The sequence below is a fragment of the Leuresthes tenuis genome, unplaced genomic scaffold, assembly GCF_036924035.1.
Source record: "Leuresthes tenuis unplaced genomic scaffold, fLeuTen1.0.hap1 SCAF_4, whole genome shotgun sequence".
Classification (NCBI taxonomy): Eukaryota; Metazoa; Chordata; class Actinopteri; order Atheriniformes; family Atherinopsidae; genus Leuresthes; species Leuresthes tenuis.
Genome location: NW_027325358.1, coordinates 26,832,536 through 26,847,045, shown reverse-complemented (window position 1 = coordinate 26,847,045; position 14,510 = coordinate 26,832,536). Strand labels below are relative to the sequence as shown.

Here is a 14,510-nt window from a genome sequence, read left to right as displayed (position 1 = left end):
ACTAACCGTGCGTTTTTAGTCATTCAAAAAGATTGACATTCTTGTAACCATTTTTTTTAATAGAAACAGTAAGAAGATATCATTGCTCTTGTTCTGTATTTCATGTGAAATTGAAACTGAAATATGTGTTACCCAGCATGATTTCATCACCCAGAATTAAAATGTAAGGGATTCTTTAAACTCACAAACACTTAAACTGATTAATTAAGCAAAATGAATGTGAACGGTTAAAGGTCTTCAACACATGGAGGTGGGAGCAACCTCCCAACCTTTAAATAAAGAAGAAATAAGTTAAGAAAAGAGGCAAAAGAAAACCCACCTCAACACTTTGATCCATTCTACTTTTTAATCATTTATTTATGATTTTTCCATCACAAAGCCTCAAGAACTCTTTAAAAATCCATCGGAGAGGTCTGAAGGCTTATTTATTGAAAAATTATTTTGTGCCCTGCAGTTTTTATTTGTCCTCTTTTCTCTTCTTTCATTCTCTGACCAGAGATGACTGCTTTGATTGCTGTTGCCTCAGACTTGGAGTTCAGTCTGATAAGCATCCATCACTTCATGCAGGGGCAAACTCAGACAGAGAGAGATACCCCATGTGTCCATCATCCTTTGTCCAAGTGCTGAGAATTTGGATACTGACCTGAGGTTACCATCTCCAAGCCAAAGTGTTTGAAGACTGACAATGGAATGGCACCACAGTTCCACTATTATGAAAATGCCGTTGCAAAATAAAATGTGCATAATGGGAATGTGTGTGTGTGTGTGTGTGTGTGTGTGTTCATGTTAGAGCTTGTTGGTTTGAGGGATCCAGGAACTGCCCTTCAGTCTGACTGCTCTCCATCTCCAGTCTGTTGAAGTGACCTTAGTAGTCTCACAAAATACTACCAACTCTCAACTCTGCAGCTTCCAAAGATCACCTCCTCCAATCTATTCCTTTTGTTTTTGTCCCTCACATGTTCTGTAATCATAGGCAGTCCCTGCACAGTGCCACCTGACCACGACGGAAGTCCCTGCAGGGGCAAAGGCGTCTGTATTTAGGGGAGTGTCCTGCGCAGCTGAAGAGCAAAGGTTCCCGCTGAAGGCTGCACTCCTGTCGCACTACAGAGAAGGCTGGAAGGATGTGGTTGATCTCAGAGTCTACCACCTCGCACTGCACCTTTAACCTGAGGGGTCAAACAGAGCAGCGGACCTGAATACATCACTCAGAGGATAATAACAGCTCACATAGGCCTCATCACAAGGAAAATTATATTATATTATATCTAATATTTTTATTTGAGACAAGCAAAAGAAAAGTGGAACTAGCCTGACCTAAAACTAAATGAAAAGTAGAAAAAAAGAGATTTCATGCTTTCATCTTGCTACCGATGCTAATTTAAAAGAGAACAAAGGAAATTAAGGAATTAAGAGAAGGGAGAAGTGACAAGGAAGCTGGTAAAGCATCAAAGCAGATAAGAAATGTGAGTGTGTAAAAAGAAAAAGAGCTGAGCTATAAAGACTAGCAACAAAACAGAAAAAGGGAGATTGGCACTGTAAAAAAGGAAAAAGAAAAACAGAAAAAATGGACACAAAAGACTTTTGGGAAGAGGGGAGGAGGGCGGCAGGCTCTCAGTTTGAGAGTTCGAGAAAAGTACATGTCTGAAACAGTCTTACATCAAGCGTCAAATCAAAATTACAGCATCGATAATTCAGTTTCTCAAACTTGTTTCTCAGGCTGGTTAATATAGGCTGTGATAAGCTTTAGCTTAGAGTGGAACTTCTGCTGACCTCTCCCCTTTCAGGATGAGTTCAGTGATTTACGGAGAAGAGCAGTTAGCAGCTGACCCAGCATACATTTTATTACTTCTAACTTTCTGAATGATCAAGTCTCAAGTAAATACAGTCAAAGTCACAGCACAGTCCTTGTTTTTAACTAATTTTGAAGGTAATTTTATCATTTTTATTAAAATCAGGATATTGTTGATGCAGAGACACGGATAGCAAATAGTTAAGGGCCCTTATACGCCAGGAAGACAATGAGCCCCAGACCTGTAACACCGCGTGCAACACACAGTATGCACTCTCAGGCCGCTATTTTCAGCTAATTCAACACTGAGTCTCTCAGTGAGCGAAACCAATCTGTTTGGCAAATTTACGCCTTGAAGTTAGTAGAAATCATAAACCACTATAACACCATTATATTCATTAAGAAAATAGTTTATTCTATGTGACTTAAAAAATGAAGAACACAGTGCACATATTGCAGGGTTTTTTTATCTTGCCAAACGACACTGTGTACAAACGTCGAAATTTGGAAGGAACCAGGAACCTTTAAATTGGCCACTGGCTCCCACTCTATCGCATGGCCACGCTATCTTCTGAGCAACAATATTTCCTTTAAAGGTCTATTATTTTTAAGCTATGCATGGCCTTTGAAGTAAACAAAGGTCCCGCATACGTGGTCAGTATCAATTTCTGTATTCATTATCTGGAATTACACTGTAGCATCTGTTAAATTAAAGATATTCCCTGAAATGATGTGAAAATTCCTGATGTAAACTGTAAGTTGTATGGGCGAAGTCCTTTAATAAGGAAAGGTTGCTTGTTAAGCCTAGAAGCTTAATTAAAACCTGACTTGAACTGCTTTACGTTACTTCTGTTTCACCTACCCGCGCAGAGCCTCCTTGTTGTTGATGAAGCGGAAGTGAGCTGGTTCACAGATGAAACCCACTAACTGGCAGGCCTCAACACAAGACTGGCCTTCTTGAGACACGAACAGCCTGAGGGAGCTGAGTGGGGGCCAGACAGCTGGAGCCGTCATGTTGGACGCCCAGGCGAGGGCTGTGGAGTTGGGCAGGGGCACAAACAGAGGTCCTATGATCCTGCTGCCACTAGCAGATACAAGTCTGGAGAGGTTGCCAGGAATGAAAGGAGGCTCTGGTGCACAGAAGTCCTGGAGAAAGTTGTAATACATTTAGTTTGTGCACTGTTACTGTTGTGGAACCGTACAGCTCTAGAAGAATAGCTAACAAAAAGTGTGCAATTTGCAGGATAAAGCTAAGTGCTTAAAAAGTTGCTTGCTTGCCTAATGTATTCTGAAGTGCTACATCAATATCATGGCCACTGACTAAATCCAGTAATGCAACACTTACTTTCACTAAATGTTTAGCTATATACTTAATCTAGATGCCATTTCCTTGCCTTCAAGTACTACAGTGAGGAACCTTGGAGTTCTTCTTCTTTCATCTTCCTAATATTGTCAAAATTAGGAACATCCTGTATGCATTTGTTCACAAAAAATTCTCTGAAAAGCCTCCAGCTGATCCAAAATGCTGCAGCCAGAGTTCTGATGAGAACTAGCAGGAGAGATCATGTTACTCCAGTTTTAGCTTCTCTTCATTGGCTCCCTGTTACATTCAGAATAGAATTTAAAATTCTTCTCCTTACACATAAAGCTCTTAATGACCAAGCTCAATCATATCTTAAAGATCTCATTGTAAGATATTTTCCCAACAGAGCACTTCGCAGTCAGTCTGCAGGTTTACTAGAGTTACTAAAAGTAGAATGGGAGGCAGAGCCTTCAGTTATCAGGCCCCTCGCTTGTGGAACCAGCTGCCAGTGTCTGGGGAGTACCTTCTCTATCTTTAAGATTTGGTTTAAAAGTTTCCTTTATGATCACTAAATGATGAACCTGAATGTATTCAAAGCTTGTGATTTTGTTAAGCAAACAATCACTGCAGTTACACATGTAAAACAGAAGCGAATAGACTTGTAGAAAAATACAATTACACTGTAGGGTAAAGGTCGATAAGATATTTCAGACTGATGCAGGTTCTACGGGTATCCAATTTCCACACCCTCCTGAATGTCATAAACATACTACACACAAATATATTGACTATAGAAACAGGCCATAAAAGGATATGTGAAATCTGATGAAACATGCCTGCATAAATAACATGATTGCATAAATCTAACAAAGAGAAATGTAGTTGTGGCTAAGAACTTGAAGGGATTGTTACAGTTGTAGTGAAATGTACAAGACCTCACCTGGTTCTGTATGTAGGCATGTACTCTCTCCAGCATCCCCTCGCAAGTGTACTCATAAGGCAGGTAAGGCTCAACCTGAAATCCCACACAAATGCACACAAGCACAACCATCACCCCATTAGTTTTGTGACACTTTGCATATATGTAAGTGTATTTTTGTTTTACTTTTGATTAATTGTTCAGATAAGCTGCAATAAATTGCCTCCTTTCCCTGTTAATTCCAGCAGATAAATGCCTCTATTGTCAGGTTTCGGTCACGTCTAATCACAGTGTGTCACGGCTTGGAAATTCATTAGGCTATATTTGCATACCAATAGATAATTTCATGCTGTGATGTACCAGTTTTCTAACTAAAGCACACTTTTGATCGGCCTAATTAACTGTAAGATGGAAAGACTATGTGTCTTTTGTGTTTTTCACGAATACCAACATGTTCAATACACTCTGACAGTCTGACACAAAGCTGGATGGATATGAAATGGCTGGAACCTCAATGTTTAGATTGCTAAAAATTAATTTAGCTGCCTTAATAAATAGCTGACATTCAATAACAGCTACATTGTGGATGGATGGAAACACTTCTCCGCACAGTTAAAAGAAAAAATTGTGTTAGCTTTGAACCTATAGGACCCATTTTCATATTTTTGGGTCTAAATCTTTGAAGTCTTTTTGGAAATATTAAAAGACCATCAGCTGCCTGAATTGAACATTTTGTGAATTGTATTTGTGATCCTCAGTCATGAATTAATAGCATATTCTTTTGCACATTTCCTTTTTCTTCCAGTTTTAAAGGTGTGACACAAAATGTCCCACTATTAGCCCCATTATTGTCCTCATAATGGCTTACAGGCTTCTCTATTGTTGCATTCTACTGCTGAATTTCCAAACAGACATCAAAATTGTCAAACAGATGATGATGAACACTCAAATGAATAAGCCAGCCAGCATGTTGTCCAATATATACAGAAAATAGCATGCCTGGTGGCTAATTTATGTGTTTAGCTTCAGTCACATATCAATCTGAGTCTTTGATGTGGAAATTTATTGAAAACTAAACCTGTTTAAGTTTTTCCGCTTAGCATAGAGTTTGTGAAGTTGATGTGAGTGTCTTTAGCATGGCCAGACCCTGGATTAAAAAGAGAGTATGTTTTCTTTAACAGCAGTGACCGCACTTGAGAGGGATAGAGGAGGCTTGTTTTTACACCCTAATACAAAAGACCCGCCTTTGTTAATGATACGTGACTCACTAAATTACATTTTCAATCTGAAATCAAAGCAGTCCAATATTCAACCATGTGTGAAATTTGACTTTACCCATTTCAAGAGAAAACCAGTCAGAAGCAAGCATGCAGGGATGATGCAATTTTAAAAGTTACACACACTGCAAATCTGATCAAAGCCTTATGTTAATCTACTCTGTAAACTGAAGCAGAAAGTAAACACTTGGACAACAGGGGCACACAAGCTCTCAGCAGAAGCAATCTATGTATGCTAATCTTCTTTATATCTCTTTCCTTGTTTAACTTTACTTAACCAGGCAAGGTGACTTAGAGTGTGCTCTTATTTCGAGGAGCAGCCTTGAGTGAGGCATTTGAAATACTCTTGGCTTGGGCGGATTATGAAACAGCTGCTCCTGGGCCACAGAGGTACAAAGGCCCATCTGAGTCTTGCTGAAAACTAAGACACACAGATTTAAATGCAAAATATATCCCACCAGACAGGAATATATGATTATTGGTTATCTTTTGGTTATATTTTAACTGTGCACCTTGCAGATGTTTTGTGTCAATTCTTGTCATTTTGAAGTCATCCTGCATCACTTCTACATTATGCAGTGACAATTAACAGCATTACTAGTCTATTATTAGTCATTTTTTCAATATCATGATGACTTTTTAAATACTACTTTGTGTCTTATATTCATAGTTTTAAACATCTCTGTGGTTATTCTGTGGCTCTGTGTGCTTTTGAATCTCTGCGTCTTTATGCATCATGTCGCATGAGATCAAAAATTAAGATGTGGATCCTGGTCTGGCACTAAGCTAGCAAACTGATAAAGATCAAATAAACAGTAAACAGGTAAACTGGTAAACATATCAAATAAGATGTTTTTCATTTCTTTGTGGCTGTTTTTTGTCTTATGTTGACAATATCGTGTTTCATATTGTTCATTGATTGTTTTCTCTTACGATTTGACTGTTTTGCATCTCTTTTAAGCTATTTTATGTATCTTTGCAGCTATTTTACATTTGTCTTGCATAATTTAACATGTCTTCAGTGCACTCTTGCCGGTGTGGTCACTTACACCAAGTGGAAATCACAAAAACCTCTTGTGTTTGTTGTTGTGTATCGTCCACTTGGCTCTTATTCTGAGTTTCTGTCTGAATTCTCAGAGTTTTTATCCCAGTTAGTGCTGAGTACAGATAAAGTCATTGTAGTGGGTGACTTTAATATTCATGTAGATGTTGAAAATGACAGCCTAAATATTAACTTTAATTCTATATTAGACTCTATTGGATTTTCTCAAAGTGTTCACAGACCTACTCACTGCTTTAATCATACCCTTGACCTTGTGCTGACTTATGGCATTGAGAGTGAACAGTTAACAGTGTTCCCTCATAACCCTGTCTTGTCTGACCATTTTTTAATAACTTTTGAATTCACATTACTTGACTACACGGTTTCTGAGAAGAATTCTACATATAGAAGGTGTCTGTCAGAGAATGCTGTAACCAGATTTAAAGAGTTGATTTCATCATCCTTTTCTTCACTGCCATGTGCAGATATGACAGAGGACGGCTACCTAAATTTTACTCCAGTAGAACTTGATTCTCTTGTTGACAGCACTATAGCTTCAATGCGTACAACACTGGACAATGTTGCCCCTCTGAAAAGGAAGGTAATCAGTCAGAAGAGGTTGGCTCCTTGGTATAATTCACAGCTGCGTGTGTTAAAGCAGACTGCAAGAAAGCTGGAGAGACAGTGGCGTTCCTCTAATTTAGAAGAGTCTCAATTAGTCTGGAAATATAGTTTAATAACGTATAAGAAAGCACTTCGTAAAGCTAGAACTGCTTATTATTCATTATTGATAGAAGAGAATAAGAATAATCCCAGGTTTCTTTTCAGCACTGTTGCCAGGCTGACAAAGAGTCCGAGCTCTGTTGAGCCATGTATTCCTTTAACTCTCAGCAGTGATGATTTCATGAGATTCTTCATCAATAAAATTGTTTCTATCAGAGAGAAGATTAATGGAATCCTTCCCATTATTATCACTGATGTATCATCAAGTAGAGCATCTTTAGAAGGATCTTTCGAACCTGAATTGTATTTAGACAGCTTCTGCCCAGTTGATCTCTCTGAGCTAACAACAGCAATAGTCTCTTCTAAACCATCAACTTGTATGTTAGACCCAATCCCAACCAGACTGTTCAAGGAGGTTTTCCCCTTAATTGACACTTCCATATTGGATTTGATCAATCGGTCTTTGTTGATAGGATATGTACCTCAGACTTTTAAGGTTGCTGTAATTAAACCTTTACTTAAAAAACCTACTCTTGATTCAGAAGTGTTGGCTAATTATCGACCTATATCCAATCTCCCTTTTTTGTCTAAAGTTCTTGAAAAAATAGTTGCAGCTCACCTTTGTGATCATTTACATAGAAATAATCTGTTTGAAGAGTTTCAGTCAGGATTCAGAGTGCATCATAGCACAGAAACAGCACTGGTGAAAGTTACCAATGATCTCCTGTTAGCTTCTGATAGCGGACTTGTTTCTGTGCTTGTCCTGTTGGATCTCAGTGCTGCATTTGATACAATCGATCACAGCATTCTGTTACAGAGACTTGAACATGTTATTGGGATTAAAGGAACTGCATTAGGCTGGTTTAAGTCATATTTATCTGATAGATTCCAGTTTGTTCTTGTAAATGAAGAATCTTCCTCACACGTTGGAGTAAGTCATGGAGTTCCTCAGGGTTCTGTGCTTGGACCGATTCTTTTTACTTTATACATGCTTCCATTAGGTAACATTATCAGACAGCATGGCATAAATTTCCATTGTTATGCTGATGATACTCAGCTGTACTTATCTATGAAACTAGATGAAATCAACAGGTTGGTCAGACTACAAGCCTGTCTTAAAGACATAAAGACCTGGATGACTCAGAACTGTCTGCTTTTAAATTCAGACAAAACTGAAGTTGTTCTCTTTGGACCTGAGCGCTTCAGGGAGAAATTGTCTAGTTATATAGTTACTCTAGATGGTATTTCCTTGGCTTCTAGTTCTACAGCGAGGAACCTTGGAGTTATTTTTGACCAGAATTTATCATTTGACGCACATATAAAACTGGTTTCTAGGACTGCCTTCTTTCACCTTCGTAATATTGCTAAAATCAGGAACATCCTGTCTCAAGGTAATGGAGAGAAACTAGTTCATGCATTTGTTACTTCAAGATTGGACTACTGTAATTCCTTATTATTGGGCTGTCCCACATATTCTCTGAAAAGCCTCCAGCTGATCCAAAATGCTGCAGCCAGAGTTCTGATGAGAACTAACAGGAGAGATCATGTTTCTCCAGTTTTAGCTTCTCTTCATTGGCTCCCTGTTAAATTCAGAATAGAATTTAAGATTCTTCTTCTCACATATAAAGTTCTTAATGACCAAGCTCCATCATATCTTAAAGATTTAATTGTAAGGTATTTTCCTAACAGAGCACTTCTCTCCCAAACTGCAGGTTTACTTGTTGTTCCCAGAGTTTCTAAAAGTAGAATGGGAGGTAGAGCCTTCAGTTATCAGGCCCCTCTCTTGTGGAATAAGCTGCCAGTAAATGTCCGGGAAGCAGACACCCTTTCCACTTTTAAGATTAGGCTTAAAACTTTCCTTTTCGATAAAGCTTATAGTTAGGGATGGCTCAGGTAATCCTGAAACATCCCATAGTTAAGCTGCTATAGGCTTAGACTGCTGGGGGACCTCATCGGTCACACCTTTCCTCACTTTGCTCTCTTTTTCCCCCTGTTTAATTTCACAATTGATTTTATGTACATGTGACATTATTGTGGTTATTAACGTATGTTTCCCTGTTCCAACAGATATCCTTTGAATGGCGTTATGGTGTTTTTCCCCCCTCTTTTCCCTCTTTTCTGTCTTCTCAAACCCCAGCTGGTCAAGGCGGATGGCCACCCTTCCTGAGTCTGGTTCTGCCAGAGGTTTCTTCCTGTTAAAAGGGAGTCGTTCCTTTCCACAGTCACCACAGGCACGCTCAGGACGGGAGATTGGACTGAAGACAAGTTTCGGTGCAATCTGTTGGTTTCCTTAGCTAGGATATTAATTTTTTGAATTGGCTCTATATGAATTAATTGGATTATGATTACAATGAATTGAATTCCAATTGGCTTGAATTGGACTATATTACTTAAGTGCCTTGAGATGACAATTGTTGTAATCTGGCGCTATATAAATAAAATTGAATTGAATTACGTCTTTTTTGTGTCTTGTGTTTGTTGGTTTTGTTGTGTATTTATACAGTATTCTTTCTTTGGGTCCCTGGGGTTCCAGTAGACCCATTTAGTACAGTGACTAATAACAACACTGGACTGCTACATGTGCAAAAGATTGATCTCAGTGATAAGAGTGGTTGCTTTGACAAGTGTTACAGTGAGATTTTAAGCAAAGGAAAAGTGTGGATTTTACAAATAACATATGAAACACAGAATAAAAATTTGATTAGGGTAATTTTATTCACATACATATTAATAGTATTTAAACTGAGGCTTGGTTTCTATTGTTATTATATATGGACTCCCCTAAAATAAAACCTATATTCAAAATCACAACTGCAAGTGCAGGTACCTGAGAAGCTATTTGAGTTCTGTGGCATTTATGTAAACAACCACAGCTCAAAGTTCTTCTCACTGAGGTTTACCATAATGCCTAGAATCTTGGATTTTTCAGGGCAATGGTATAATGAACCATAATGTGGCACTGCACCACTTAAAAAGGCATATCTAATTTAATGAGAGACAGACAGAGAAAAAAGAAAGAGATGGAGAAAGGATTTATGGGAACACTAGGATTTGTCAGCCAGCCAGAGATTGCTTTGTTCTGAATGACTGAGCATGAACCTCTATCACACACATTGTGTGCACGCCTTTATATGTATGTTGGTGTGTGTCTTGACATTAATGGCTGTAATGTGCCGGTAAGGCACTGTGTGCTGATAGGCTTGTATCTCAGCTGTGTTTGTGTGTGCTTGGGTAAGTGCAGGCACAAGAGTACTATCTTAATCTGTGTGTGCATGCGTGTGTGTGTTTGTGTTTGCCGAGGCATTGTGCCTCCAGTGAAGGGTGAAGTGGTCCATCAGCTCTTTCTCAGAGGCGATCGAGGCAGTGCAGTCAGCCAGTGCTGCTAAACTAAAAGCTTTTCTGACAACACAGACAACTTGAAGCAACAAGAGCATTCACACACACACAAACAAATAGCCAACACTATAAATATTACCTTTAGTCTAATCTCCATAGACACATTCTCTAATCTGTTGAATAAACTATCTATTATATAATGTTTAAAAGGGTCATGTAGGCAGCTTTCTTCCGATCACTGCCTTTCCTTTGAAGTTGGGACTGATGTTTTATTAAATTATTTATTATCACATATTCACATATCACATACATACAACAAGATGTGAATGTTTTTGTTATCAAATAAATAAGAATGTACAATACATTGAATACATTAAAGATATTCATTTTACTGTTTGTAATGATAAACTGGACGATAGTAATCCACTTCTTCATCTCTCAAAGTTTTAGTTTCATGAACTTTTGTGCACCACAATTTCCTTTTCTGCAGGGATGACATTTTAACTTTTTAAAATGGATTTAGGTCTTGTAAAGAATGTTTACATTCTAGTTATTTATGCTCTATCTTATGCTCCTTCATTTTTTGTTTTTATAAAATAAAGTGCATTATAAATTAAGTGCATTATCATTATTATTAATACCTCATATTTGAATGGGAACAGACAGCTTTTGCAAGCTTTTGTATGGATAGTCCCAGACTGTTTGTTTTTGTGTGGTTGTTCAAATGCCAATTTTTCCTATTTTTCTCCTCTCCTTAGCAGACAAATTTAATTAATTGTTCTCTCTCAGACTCTTGTCAGTTGCCAGCGTTCTCTTATTCTTATTTCGTATGTTTTTTGCACTCTGTAATATCCGTCTGCTATCTATATGCTAAAAAAAGAAAAAAAATGACTCCACCGTGGTAAAGCTATGGTTATGTAATAGTTTATAAACCATTAATCAAGCTCACAGCAACAACACTGGGCCCAGCAGCTTACACTTTACAATAATGACAATGATTAATTTCACATAAAACAATTACTTTAGTTAGTCACTCAAGAGGAAAAAAATAGTAATTTATCATTATCAACTACACAAAAAAATCTCAATCACAATAAAATATGGACTATGTTACATGTAAAACTGGGGACACTGAAAGAAGATGATGCAGTCATGCTCAGACTTATTTTTAAGGTTTCTGTCTCACATCTAAAATTGTATTCATATACTGTTTTATATTAGCCCTTTGTAGTTTTTCTGCAGGTGTATGTGTGAGTACCTTGGTCCTCATGATTTCTTTGATAGCAGAATCAAACTCAAGTGAGTTATTGTAGTCCACTGTCATGACATGTGGTCTGCCTATGTATTGTTCTGCATATGGGTGCTGGGAGAAAACCTAAAGAAAATACAGACAAAGCCAAACTAAGAAATTAAGTCAGTTTATGGTGAACTTATCACGATAGTGATGTAGGTGCTGTGAGTGATGGATGAGTAAATTTGTCTGCTAAATACATGCAATCAATGCTCATTTTATATGCTGTAAAGTTAAATTAGCTGGACTATGGCCATCAAATCTCTTTTCAAGTCTCTTTTCAGTTCCTCACAGTATAATCTGCATCTCATGTTTGAGGAAGTTCCTTCTGCTGGTAGTTGGATTTATTTGACAGCATGGCTGAACTATTTTCATCAGACTCATGGTGAAAATAATTAAACAATATTCCCTTACCTCTCGAGAGGTGGGCTTGCCCCTGAAAAACTCATGATTTAGTGAGCTATGTGGTGGATGGAACTTGGGCTGCAAGAAAATGCAACCATTGGCTATTGCTTCAAGTGGGGCAGGGCCTTCATAGGGGAACCCGAAGCCAATGAAGAGCTGGAGAAAAAGGAAAAAAAAAGGTTGGAATATTTTTTTGTAATTATAATGCACATTTTCACATTTCAATACCAGTTTCAATAGTATGTTTTCTATGTATACCAAAAGTTACTGAATGAATTCAAGAGTTCAGTCTACCAAAGAGTCTGTGTTACTGTGAATGAAATAATTCAACGGATCAGGTATGTATGCATGTTATGTTCTCAGTCTCTTGCCTTGGCCTTGCGGAGCAGTTGCTGTAGCTCATGCTGGGGCAGCAGTCCATGGTTTTTCACAAAGGCTGGGACCTCTGGAGGTCTCTGGGTCTCATAGTACACCGTGCCGTGAACCTCCATGTACCTGTGGAGAATCTCCAGGAAACTTTCTTTGCCCTGCTGAAAGGCAAGTGATCAAAGAGTGGTTGGAAAGATCCAAGGTGAGAAATAAGGCAGAAGGGTATATTAAAAGGAAAACCATAGAGATTGTTTGTATTCAAGCACACAGTGCAGAATCTGTTCTGTCTTTTTCATATTAGCACATTTTCTTATCTACCAAAATCCAACGGGACACAATGATATCTATTTTCTCTCCTCTCAATTGAAAATAACCAAATTGCCTAATGCAGTCATTCTTTAACTTAGGGTCTGTGGGACTTCGAGTTTCTCTCTTCTTGCTCCATTACTTTTAATGTAGTTTAATGTAGTCCTTGTAATTGCATTTTCATATCACATAACTGTAAATATGTAAGGTACAAAAGTGAAGTCTCTCACTTATGCTAAAATCCCAGGAAACACTAACTGGGATTAAAGTATTACAGGAATTAAACTAATATAAACTGGGATTAAACTAAAATTGAGATTTGTTTGATTGGTGTTTTTTGGTTTCTAATATAATCTTTTGTAAGTAATCAAAGTTTTGTTTGCATGTATCTATTCCCTCATGACTATTGGTTCTGCATTTTGGGTCTTCCACCTTCCACCTTCCACCAGAAAAAACACTTATAACATCAACATGTCAAAAAAATGCACAATAATTTTGATCAGTCATAATTGAGAGAGACAATCCCACTTGAAATGACAATATTTTTTTAAACTCGTATTTTATAGGTGTATGAAATGCTTCACACGAGAACACAATTTTAAAAGTTTAGGCCGCCAACAAGAAGCTTCCAGTTCATTGTGGGAGTGCAATATGATGGCGTGCTGGATGTAACTTTTACTATTAGCTTGGCAAAATGCAAGAGGTGCTTTTAAGGTGAAGGTCTGGAGTTTGATTCTGAAGCAGTAGCTTCTATTTCTACAGCCAATCCTGGTCAAATCTGCAAGAAAGCAACTGACGGTTCATTAGCATCTTCAAATCAGGCTCAAAGTCGATCAAACTTTCACATTAAAACCAAAATTAGCCCAATTTTAGCCTAGATGTGTATAGACCATCCAGATGTCTTCATAACCACTGGAATGCACAGTGTGAATGTTACACTACATCTACATGGAACAACAATGACTTCTTACAAACACCAAACAACTCTTAGTTTTGCTCCCGTCTTATTCTATTTCGTACTAAGAGGTGCGCTTGTCCTTTAGGATAGACACTAGATACACATGAGATACACATTCTAAGATGGAGAATCAAGTTAACAAGTTACCATTCTTGAATTCTACAGATTAACCAAGATAAAAATTACTCCAACTATGAGTAAAAGAAGGTGATTGAACTTCCATGTCTCTGTCAGTGAGGTTCGTGTTTGGTTGAAGTGTGAGAATGCATTACTTACAATAGTGGAAAATAACTGAAATCATCGACTCAATTAAAGCCCTATTTTAATGTGCATGTACTTGAACATTTGCTTTTAATGTTACTTTTTACATCCACTTTAACACATCTCAGAGGAAATGATTTTAATTACTCTCCTACATCAGTTTGGTGTCTTTAGTAACTTTTAGGATTTTTAGAAATTTGATACAAGGACTATTAACAAAATTAAATCCGTGTTTTGGATCCCTCTTTTTGGGTTTTGATTTCTTACAAAGAGAAGTGAGAACACAAAGTACTTTAAAAGGGATTTTTCATTCCTGACATCTGAAATTGCAGTGATAAGAGTGACAGACAGCTTACCAAGTGATTATCCAGTGTTAGACGTTCAAATATGTTCCGTACAAATATATATTTTTCAGACTGACCTGTTATTTTGATACTTTAACTGTGCTTTGCAACTAATACATATGCTCCAAGCAGAGCTGGTATATCTATGGAGTATTTCTATATTATTGCATTGGTACTAAAAGTCTAA

General features: G+C 37.7%; 1 protein-coding gene across 1 annotated transcript in view; it reads right to left on the bottom strand.

Moving 5' to 3' along the window:
* Positions 1-344: 344 nt before the first annotated feature.
* LOC140304728 (alpha-1,6-mannosylglycoprotein 6-beta-N-acetylglucosaminyltransferase B-like) overlaps positions 345-14,510 on the bottom strand; it is a 119,895-nt gene continuing 105,729 nt past the window's right edge. Inside the window, exons 13-18 of the mRNA XM_072383482.1 lie at positions 12,457-12,615; positions 12,095-12,241; positions 11,648-11,764; positions 4,033-4,107; positions 2,652-2,935; positions 345-1,166 (exon numbers count right to left, since the gene is read on the bottom strand). Coding sequence (XP_072239583.1) covers positions 968-1,166; positions 2,652-2,935; positions 4,033-4,107; positions 11,648-11,764; positions 12,095-12,241; positions 12,457-12,615 — 981 coding nt within the window. The 3' untranslated portion in view covers positions 345-967. The remainder of the gene's footprint in view (positions 1,167-2,651; positions 2,936-4,032; positions 4,108-11,647; positions 11,765-12,094; positions 12,242-12,456; positions 12,616-14,510) is intronic.